The 11508-nt window shown below is 44.7% G+C and overlaps 1 protein-coding gene across 1 annotated transcript in view; it reads right to left on the reverse strand.

Moving 5' to 3' along the window:
• CFAP61 (cilia and flagella associated protein 61) overlaps positions 1 to 11508 on the reverse strand; it is a 296310-nt gene that overhangs the window by 110794 nt on the left and 174008 nt on the right. The window contains exon 16 of the mRNA XM_035006518.1: positions 8632 to 8759. Coding sequence (XP_034862409.1) covers positions 8632 to 8759 — 128 coding nt within the window. The remainder of the gene's footprint in view (positions 1 to 8631; positions 8760 to 11508) is intronic.

Raw genomic sequence — 11508 nt, forward strand, 5'->3', positions numbered from 1 at the left:
CCCAGGTGCATGTCAGAGTTACATGGGGAGTCTTAAACATACAGATTCCTAGGACCCACCCTAGCCTGGGAATTATAGCTACAGGAATGGGGGCCCAGGAAACTTTTTAAAACTACCACCTCCAACTCCACCTGCACCCCCACTAGTAGCTTTGATGTACAGAATTGTTGAGTCTGGAATTTTCACAATCTGTTGCTTATAGAAAAAGTTACTCAACATTAACCTCATGTCTAGGAAGCTGATCGCAACATTTTTCTTCATCACAGGTTCTTAAAATACAAGGAAATTCAAGGTTTGTTTTTGTTTTTTTTTTAAGCCCAAGTACCTTATTGGGAGGATTCTGGTTATCCCTTTGAAAGAAATGCTCTTCAGAGAACTGCAGTTAGAGATCAACATGGTCTCCAGCGGCCATGGGCCCAGTAACTGGCCTTGCCTGGTCTGGGTCTCACATAGTGGCTCCCAGTGCTCCAACTGTCCAGAGGGGATGGCCACCTGGCGCCCCTACAGAAGGACCATTCCTGGGCTTCCAGGCCCCTCCTCCAAATTCCCACCCAATATCAAATGGTGTAAGGGAAGTGTCCGTCTGACACCTCCTTATTCCCTCAAAGTGCTCGTAGCCACTTCTATTTGCTTGCACCCGGTCAACACAATTCAAATGGTGGGTGTTATGGGGAAGCAAGAAAGTGACTAGTGGATTCTGAGCTGAGGCTGGTCGGGGAGGTGTGACTGGGAGTGTATGGTGTCCGTTGTCTTTTGAGGAGTGAGGCTGCAAATGAGAAAGGTGGGGACAGTAGGATGGGGACAGATAGTATTGACCAGTGCCACTGATGTCCAAGTAACTCCCTAGAGGACTTGTTTAAACAGAGATCTCCAAGTTTCTGATATAGTAGGTCTGGGGTGAGACCTGCGAATTTGTATTTCTAACAAGTTCCCAAATGATGTCCATGTTGGTGGTCCATTTTGAGAACCACTGTTTAGGCACAGAAAAATGAGAGGCTCCCAGGGGTTTTGGGTGCTTAAGAAAAGTAGGTGGAGTTTAATATAAGTTTTAATGAAGGAAGTATATGATCCCATTAAGTATTTGAGACACATGAGTAAAGACTGAAATTTCTGTCTTGGCCTTGTTTTTTTTAATTTAAGGGAACTCCTGGATTTGGGGTGGGGAGGTGCACTCAGAGCCCCCAAGACTTACATAATAAACTTGAGGTTAGTGGCAGAATAGAGGACCCAAAATATGTCCAGATTAAGGTTTGCAAAGCATTCAAGTATCATGAAAAAGCCTAAGAAACATCCACTGGCAGCCCATAAAGCAGTGATGATCAGTGGGAGCCAGAGATGTGGCCCTTATGACCATGACAGTCTTTGGTGCATAAGGGATTTATACATTCCTGAGTCTGGGTAGACAGCTAAAAGGACAGGGCACAACTCCAGTTTTCTCCATAGTCAAGCAGCTTTGCAAAATGGAAACACCCCAGAGTGTTGGTCAGCTTGCTTGGTCCTCGTGTTGTTAAACCAGAGATGGTGGCCATTTTAACTGAACCGCAAGAGAAGGTCTTTGCCAGACCAGGAACTCTTGCAAGGAACAGACACATACGCTGGCAGGAAACACCTGTGATTCATCCCTAATCCTTGGGGAAGAAAGCATCTTCCATATTAAGGCTCTACCTCCCCAGTCTCTTCCCTCTTATGAGAGACAATGCAAGGCTGCCACAAGGGAACTAGATATGCAGATTTAATTAGTGGGGCAGTGTCGGTCTAATAAATTTTGAGTGCTAGGCTTTTCCAGATGCTTTGCATGTATCACCTGATTTAACCCCCATGCCAGTGAGGAGGAGAGATTCTGGATTCTCTCCCCGTTGTACAGATGAAGATGGTAAGGTTCACAGATGTTGGATGATTTTCCTGGGCCCCATCAGTCATGGCAGAACACCGACTCTCTCCACTACACCCTAACTCAGTGGTTCTCGCACCCCACCCCCTAGAGGGATGTGAGAACACAGATCCCTGCCCCCTGCTCCCCCCCCCCCCATTTCTAATTCAATCCTTACAGGGTAGCACCTGAGTGTCCACATCTCCAGCAGGTCCCCAAGTGATACGGAAGTGCTGGTCCACAGACCACAATTTGAAAACTACTGATCTAACCTTATGTCTGTCCCAAAGTAGAAATAAAGTATTTGCCAAGACTGGTCCCTCAAGGCCGTTTTTTTTCCCAGCAAAGGTTTCTGGTACACCTGGGGTCTCTCCAGAGCTACAAGAACACCTGGGAAGAAAGGTGGCCATGAAATCCTTTTGCTACAGCCTTATCTAGCCTCGCTTTTTCTCTGCCTTCATCTCTGCCCACATGCTTCACTAAAGGACAATGGAATATTAAGAAAGAAAGAAAGAACAAACTAAAGAAATGGGCATGGTAGGGAGCTTACCCACATTACCTGCAAAAGGTTCTCCCACACTGATGCCTTCCTGCCCCTCTCTGCCTGAGGGCATCCTCTGCCCAGGGGAGATGGAGGGACAGGCTGCAAGAACAGCCAAAGGTGACCATGTGACCAGAAGGATGTTAACTGGTGGGTAAATATTCTACCTCCCTCATGAGAAGAGGGGCCACTCTCTGTTGTGTCTTCGAGGGCCCCAGTATGGGATTATGTCTCAGTTGCCCAGTGACCCACTGACCAATGCTTTTTGGGGGTTTTGTTGACTACCCTCCCTTTCCCACCTCATCACCCTGCGGTTCAGGTAATTTCCTGGGATCACCCCCAACTAAACTGCTTGCACCCAAATTCTTTGTGTTCAGCTTTTGAAGGACTACAACCCAAGACAGGCGCTGACATCGTCATTTGAAAAGATCTGATAGTAGAGGGTGGAGGGTGGGTGAGTCTATTACTCAGTCCACATATGTGGTTTGTACTTTGTGTGATGGTGAAGAACGCATTCCCTACTTAACCCCAAAGAATCACACACACACACACACACACACACAAAACACACAAAAAATTGACAATAAGCTTATCCCCCAAAAGACCTAATATTGCTCAAAGAGTGTTGCTTTTCTTTTGTCCTGGGAGTCTCCAAAGTGGGCAGTAGGAGATAAGAAAAGTTATTCTGAAATGAGCAGGAATGGACAATTTCAGTAAATGAAGATTTTTTTCATTTAACATTAATTACATTTAAATCTTGGAATCAGATTAGGAAACTCAATTGCGATTAGCAACACCAGGGAGTCTGGGTCATTATCTTCTGGTGGCAGAACGTCAGCTCTTTCTGCCTGGGAAGGCTGGGCCTCTGAGCTCCACATAGGGCTATCCCTCCCCTCACCTCCCCCACCCGACCCCAGCCACCAGACAGTTGGGGCCTCGGTGCGGGCCACCTGACTGGTCCCACTGTGATGCCCACATAACAAGAGGCAAGACGCCACCTGCCGCCGGTGATCTCTGCCTGCTCCCCAGGCAAAGCGGGGACATTAGTGCATGTGCTCCAGGCCAGGCCGCCGTGCTGTGTTGGCCCAGGTACCAAAAGGACAATCGGAGAGAGCACATGGCCACCCATTCAGGGGGCTGAGACCGACAGTACGGAACAATGACAACCACCAACCTGTTCGGGGCTTCAGCTCTGAGATCAGCAAGTAAGCACCAACTATTTAATTAGTCACCTAATTAGTGACAGGCCACACTGAAGGTTTCAGATGTCCTCAGACGAATGTAGAGATAAAAAGTCTAATTAAGCCACAAGCGCCGGGCTGGCTGCTGCCAGAGCCCACAGCTGCGCCGGATGTGCGGCCCGCTGACAGGAGGTTCGGTCATCCGGTCCCAACTGCGGCTTCACAGATGTGCCCTCCCTGGTCCATGCTCTCCTTAGTCACCGCAACCCACCCAACCAGATGAGGGATTCAGGTCTGAGTAGAAAATCAGAGACTTCCTTCCCCACTGGATGAGATTATTCGGTTGGTTTTTTGAGAAAACTCTTCCCCATGGTGAAAGTGGAAGGGAAGGGGAGCCTGGGCCCTTCGCAGCCACCAGGGCTCTCTGTGAATCCAAGCGTGTGTTTCTCTAAGGCACACAAAGGGTCGTCGGGACACCACCCAGGGCTGCTTTCAGTCACTGTCATCCCAGGATGCCACTGCAGGCTCCTCGAGAGGTTCTTTACCTCAGGATTTAATTAGGAAGGATTTTAAAATAATGGATTAAAAGGAACTGCTCCATAATTAGGAGTAAATAATATAATGCACAGAAGCAGAGAGACACACGAGCTGAAACAGAATAAACCCGTAACTGCTTCGGCTCAGTGAGTTCATGCCCAAGAGAGAGCGAAGGAGCTGTTCTGTGTAATTCTTGGGGGGGGGGGGGGGGCGGCGGAGGGGGTCGGGGAGGGAACCGCTCTCTACTTGGAACACTTCGTGGGGCAGGGCCTGTGGTTCTGCATTGCTAGCGAGCTCCCAGGTGACTGTCATATTGCTGCCACTCCACAGGCCACACTGTGAGTAAAAAGGATGCAAAATATGAAGATGAGTTCATAGACCTGGCTCCTGACTTTTTTTTTTTTTTTAGGGAGAGAGCACATGTGAGCAGGGGAGGGGCAGAGAAAGAAGGAGAGAGATAAGCTTAAGCAGACTCCGCACCCAGCGCGGAGCCCGACCCAGGGCTCGATCTCACGACCCTGAGACCATAACCTGAGCTGAAATCAAGAGTCGAACACTTACCCAACGAAGCTACCCAGGTGCCCCATCTGCCCCCTTTTTTGGCATAGCATTTCTATATTTCTCTTTAAAAAATGATTTTGTAGTACTTCAGTGGAAAGCCTGAAGTAGTCAAAGCATGACATTCAGGGAGTTCAGCAGAGCTGGACTTGGTCCGGGAAGTGACTGGTGAAAATATGACTTCCTAAAGTTTTGTGGGAAAGGGCCTCCTGCTTTCTGAAAAGAGCTTTCAGACTTCACTGCAAAGCTTTTCTTTGGGAAACAGTGTTTCCTTGACAGATGATAGATGCTCACCTCCAGTCCTGGCTGTTGATCCAGGAAGAGGAAGTTCCCTTTAGGCCTCAGATGTGACTGGTGGAGTTCCTAGGGTGACAGCACCTTCAGGCTGGCAGGACCATGGGGGTCCCTGCCGTGATCCTCTCAGCACAGTGAGGAGGACAGGCCATAGCACAGGTTGGCAGCAGAGGGGGGCTGACGCCAAGTTCCTTCTGCTCTTTCCCATGATTGGAGTTTTAGACAAATCTTATTACTAACAGTACCGAGAAGGATAATGTATATGAAATACTTATACTGTTCAAGCCAAGAACTTTCAGTCCCAAAAAGCCGGGACAGCCAAATGAATACAACCTATCAATCATGAGAACTGTAATTTAAAAATAGTTCAGGTCCATAATGTAAATGTCTTGGGATGCTAAAGAACCTAGATGATTCACAATAAAATGTCTTAAGAGCTGCCTTTCCCCTCCAATTCACTGCTGTCTACACCACAGGATGAGCGGGGGTTTCCTCCTCTTCATCCCTACCCCAAGAAAGCTCCCCTGGCCCTTACTCCATGCCTATTGTTGGTCCCCTGCTCAGCTCCTGGTAATCACCATGGGAGCCCATGCCCTGGCAGGGAAGGTGATGGGGAAAGGCCAAAAGACGCCTGTGGCCAGAGCCCACACTGGCCATAGGGTGGGGTGTGGGGCCCGAAAACACTTCTTTCTCAGCTCTTCTCAGAGTTTCTTGGACACAGCACTCTCAGAAGACAAACGCACATGACCCCCAGGAGAGGGGTGCAGGGACAAATTAGCTGAGCCTCACCCTGATGCTGAATTACCGTGCACCTCCAAAAGCCGGTCAGGAGCCGCAGGAGGGTGCATGGAGATTGCAGGAAGCTCTGAGAGCAGGGCTGCCACTCTTGAGCCCAGCCCTGGAGGACTGAATAGGACTGGGAGGGCGGGAGCACCCCAAGGGTTGCTGGTATGTGTCCCTCGGAAAACACCTGTCACACATGTCACTGGGAACTGAGGGGCGCAGGAGGCCTTGCCCTAGAAAGGACAAGAAGATGCAGGGTGACTCACAGCCCTGACAACCAAAGACAAGAAGGTGTGTCTAAGCAGATGTAACTGGATGGGTAACAAACAGCTAAGGACCAGATAGAATGTTGCACTAAAATAAATAAATAAATCAAAACATCACCCTCACTATTCCCCCTCCCATGGAGCTGCATCCTACTGGATTAGTTGATGACTTAGGGCAAATCCTCTCAGCTGCCCCAGTAGCACCTTAGCACTTGAGGAAAGAAGGGCATCACAAGGGAAGAAGAGATCTTATGCAGGGACTGCTTTTGGTGTCCTTTGAAGAGGACAAATGCTTTGTAATTTTTTTGGCATGTACATAATATGAGGACAAAGAGTTGTCTGTTTTGTCACCAGATGACAGGACTACCAGATTTTCTGGAAAAAGAGGTTGCTGTACTGGGCCTCATGTGGGCTTTCCGGGAACCACAGTGCCCCAGCTGAGTCTGATATGGCCATGTGGAAACATCAGGAGGGCAATTTTTCTAAATCCTGCCTCCAAAATGTGGGTTTCATCCTCACTGGGGGTCAATGTTTGGTGATCATTTCCATTTCATTTCAGGTCAAATCATTTATAACATCTAGTTCAAATAGCAGTTAAGCTGGTAAAGTAAAATATGCAGTAGGTTACTATGGTGATTGCTAATTTAAAATAATTAGGGAAAATAATGAGAAAACTATTTCCTCTGTGAAGGATTCAAGATCCGTAAACTGATACCAGTCTATTTTTAGCGTCTGTAATCTGCATAATGATGACAGAGAACTATGAGTACTTTAAAATGCTTTAAAAAGGTCTGTCTGATTGAGGAATTTAACCAAGCAAGTATTTATATCCAAATTTCTACTTGTCTTTATTAAATCTAAGTTGATTCCACAAAAAGAAAATTATATGTATATATCTTCATGTAATCATTTAAAATAAGACATAATGACTATGTAGGTGAACGAAGATTTCAGATCTGTTTTTGCTAACTTCTTGACTACTATAATTTCACAAGTCCTCACCGATAATTCATCATTCAGAAATGGTCGCATATGACTTGCTGTTTGGAGTCTTAGAGAAAGAGACCCCTCAGAACGAGGAGAGCCCTCAAACTGTAGTGTGGTGTACATGCAAAAATGGATATTCCCAGGTGCTTCTCATTCTTTCTTTCTTGCAATGAAAGATTGCTATAGACTGACTACAATATTTAAAGCATGTGAGCTCTGTTGCTGATTTCAATAATGACATGTGACTTATTTCTGATTAACTAGGGATATGTTCCAGATAATTGAACAAACTGGCTGGAAAGTGAAAAAAAAAAAAAATCTTTATCTGGTTAATGTAATGTCAAATGAGCAAAGTAACCCTGCAGGGCTAGCTCGTTTCCTTATCAACCAGGGACAAACACCTGTTAGGGGTCATTTCCTCCCTCCCTTTCCTTGTCTAACCCCTCACAATGCCTCACACTTGGGCTGGTACCTTTGTTGGCTTCTGAAGGAGTTAGGGGAAGGAGGCTGTTTTTTCCCATCTTCTGCTTATCTCTTAGCACCTATAGTTTTGAACAGGAACTAAAATTTCTCATGTGATCCTGAGCAAAAGATTTAGAAAAAACTGGACTCTTTTGATTCAGGAGTCTGTAGTTCTCCAAAGCCAGGGTCTTTTAAGACATCCGTGAGACTTTAAAAAATAAATAAATAAATGAGGAAACCAAGTCTGAGAGAAGTGAAGCAACACATCTAGGGTTCCATGTCAGGTGGTGGTGATGCCAGACCATGAACCCAAGTTCTGGGACAATAACCTAGGGCTCTTCTTGTCAGGGAGGGGATGAAATTCAGTGAGCAGATGGAGAACTACTCAGGGGAAGCTGAGAACCCTTGGGAATCCCCTTATCAGGAAAATGGGCTCTGAAAGGAAACCCGTTTAGTGCTGTGAGGGTAACAGAACAGCACGGGAGAGACGCACAGGCCTCAGTCTTCCCTGTGGGATTTTCCTCTGTTCCCTGGTACTCAAAATGCAGGGGCTGAAAGAAAGGTCCTGGCCCATCTGCCATTTCTGAAAGCCTATTTGTGATATGCAATGTCAAAACTGGTTCCCAAACTTGCCTGACTATATGAAGCACCCACTAAAATACAGAGTCCCAGAGCCATCCCTGGAAGTTTCTGATTCTGTATGTCTGGTGCTGGGGCTGGGAATCTACCTCTTTAACAAATGCTCCAGGTGATTCTTATGATTCAGCCAATAAGGGAAACACTAGTATAGATTGGGATTGGCAAACTTCTGGAAAGGGTCAGAGTGTACATATTTTAGGCACTGCAGGCTAAACAGCCTCTGTTACAGCCTCTCAAATCTGCCATTGTAGCAAGAAAACAGAGACAACATATAAATAACTGTGACTGTGTTCCAATAAAGCTTTATTTACAAATGCAGGTAGAAAGCCACATTTGACCCAGGGGCTATAGTTTGCCAACCCTTGGTGTAGAATATTTCATTGACTCATTAATCCACCTAGGCAGGGTGTGTGGGGTGACAAAAAAACTCAGGTCTTTTCTTTCAAAAAACCATCTCAGGTGTAGAAGAGAAGAGCCCCTTTAAAAACAAAGAAATAAAGTAAAATAACTCACCAAAATACCAATGTCTCTAGGAAGGAAATTCCAACATTGGATGCACCAACCACAACAATCTTGGCATTCACAGTTATTTTAGGTTCCAGTGTCAGTTTTCTGTTCGTATGGTTCAAGGCATAACTCAACTGGAATAAAAGATAAAAAGAGAAAGAGAGACTTGAAGAAAATGTAGCCGAGTCTGCACTCCCAGACTGGCAATTATGTAGAGTTATTTAACCAGGACATTGCCCGCAAATCAGACTGAACAGTGCCCATGCATAGCCATGGTGACATTTATGGAAAGGTACTTTTAAGACATTAATGTAAGAATTTGGGAATATACCTAAGACCTGGTCTGGGTCACATCAAGATGCTTGGTTTACATCATTTTTGCCTTATTGCTGATGGATGTTTCCTATAGAACTGAGGCCCTTTATGATTAGAAACAATAAGGTAAAAATAATCCCACAAGAAGACAGACAAGTTGCTCCTGGAGAATCTGGAGTTTCATGAAAGGTCCTTCTCTCCAAGATTACCTTGAAAACTTGAACAACAATTAGATTACAATTGTTGGGTAATTTAAGGCAAGTATTAACTCTTTCCATTCTGCATCCGTCACACTACTTAACATAGTGCCTTGAGCACAGGGTTTCAGTAATATTTGTAAAATGACAAACCTTAGTTGAATGACAAAAACATGTTAGCTGATAAGGGTTATTCAATCTTGTAGATGATCTGAGGTCAGGGAGGACTCTTAGAAGCAGAAAAAATACTTGGTGATCATTTTAATGTCCATGTTTGGAAAACGTATCTGAGTTGATTTGTTTGAGTCACTTTCCTGCAGAGGCTTCAGTAGAAGCAGTAAAGGTACAAAGGAAGGTTTTACAAAGCAATGGTGGGGTATTCTTGAAAGAATGTTAGATTGTGTCAGAAGACCATGGTTCTATTTTTAATTCATTAATTCAACACACATTTTTATTTGAAGCTTACTCTGTGTCTGGAAGAACTGCAGCTGACTTCTCATCAGAAACAACGGAGGCCAGAACGCAGTGGAATGACATCCATACCAATGCACCAAACTTGGTTAAATTCTCATCACATTAGCATTAATTCATCCTACAGCTCAGAGATCTTCCAATTCCAATAGACCAGATATATCTTGCATTTTCTTAAAATCCTGAGTTACTAGGAGTTTGGGAGTCCAATGGGCTAATGGTAAAGTTCTATGTAAAGCACATTCTGGTGCTTGACCCAAATAATGTAATGTAATGTTTGGAGATTTTAGATTCTCCATAATGAATGCTGCTGGAATAAAATGCCTCTCAGCATGTTCCCACCTTTAATGAGGCACATCATGCATTTTGGAAGAGATTGAGCTTGCCTCCATCTTTAAGAGGGGACGCTGACTGACATAAGCCAAGTCGCACAATCCCACCCTCCTTATTCAACAATTGGCCCAGGATAGACACATGACCTGTGTTGGCCTAATCAGCGTGAAGCCTAGGACTTCCTTTTCCCCAAATTGTTATTTAAATTCTAGTTAGTTAACATACATGCAGTGTTGGTCTCTGGAGTAGAATTCAGGGATTCATCACTTACATACAACACCCAGTGCTCATTATATCAAGTGTCCTCCTTAATACCCATCACCCATCTAGCCCATCCCCCACCCACTCCCCACCATCACCCCTCAGTTTGTTCTCTGTCTTTAAGAGTCTCTTATAGTTTGTTTCTTTCTCTCTTTTTTCTTTTCCCCCCCTCCTATATGTTCATCTGTTTTGTTTCTTAAATTCCACATATGGGTGAAATCATATGGTATCTCTCTTTCTCCGATTGACTTATTTCACTTAGAATAATACAATCTAGCTCCATCCATGTTGTGGTGAATGGCAAGATTTCATTCTTTTTGATGGCTGAGTAATATTCCATTATATTACTATAATATTCCATTATGTATATACACCACCTCTTCGTTATCCATTCATCAGTTGATGGACATTTGGGCCCTTTCCAGTTTGGCTATTTTTGATAATGCTGCTATAAACATCAGGGTGCAGGTACCCCTTTCAAAGCTGTATTTTTATATCCTTTGGGTAAATACCTAATAGTGCAATTGCTGGATAATAGGGTAGTTCTATTTTTAACTTTCTGAGGGACCTCCATACTATCTTCCAGAGTAAGCCCAGGACTTTTATATGATGGTTGAAAAAGAGAAACCTCTTGCCTTCTAGATAGTACTGGGGTATTGATGTGAAGCCTGAAATGGTATGGTCATCATTCCACCAAGAAGGAAACCATCCTGGTTGAAGCCTCAAGAGAATCACAGAGAAGTGGAAGAGGAATTCCTTTCCAACTACCTGGAGACCATGCTACCTTCGGAGTGTTCAGTTATATGAGCGACAAATACCAGTGAGCTATAGCCACAGTGGTGCTGCATAACAAACCACCACAAAAGGCACTGGCTTAAAACAGTTGTCATTTGCACTGGGGAGGGTATGTGCTCTGGTAAGCGCTGTGAATTGTGCAAGACTGTTGAATCTCAGATCTGTACCTCTGAAACAAATAATGCAATATATGGTAAGAAAAAAAAAGAAGAAGAAGAAGGTAGCGGGAGGGGAAGAATGAAGCGGGGGAAATTGGAGGGGTAGACGAATCATGAGAGACGATGGACTCTGAAAAACAAACAGGGTTCTAGAGGGGAGGGGGGTGGGAGGATGGGTTAGCCTGGTGGTGGGTATTGAGGAGGGCACATTCTGCATGGAGCACAGGGTGTTATGCACAAACAATGAATCATGGAACACTTCATTTAAACTAATGATGTAATGTATGGGGATTAACATAAGAATAAAAATAAATAAATAAATAAATAAATAAATAAATAAATAAATAAATAAA

This window comes from Mirounga leonina, unplaced genomic scaffold (genome assembly GCF_011800145.1).
Source record: "Mirounga leonina isolate KUSES-001 unplaced genomic scaffold, KU_Mleo_1.0 Mir_150, whole genome shotgun sequence".
NCBI lineage: Eukaryota > Metazoa > Chordata > Mammalia > Carnivora > Phocidae > Mirounga > Mirounga leonina.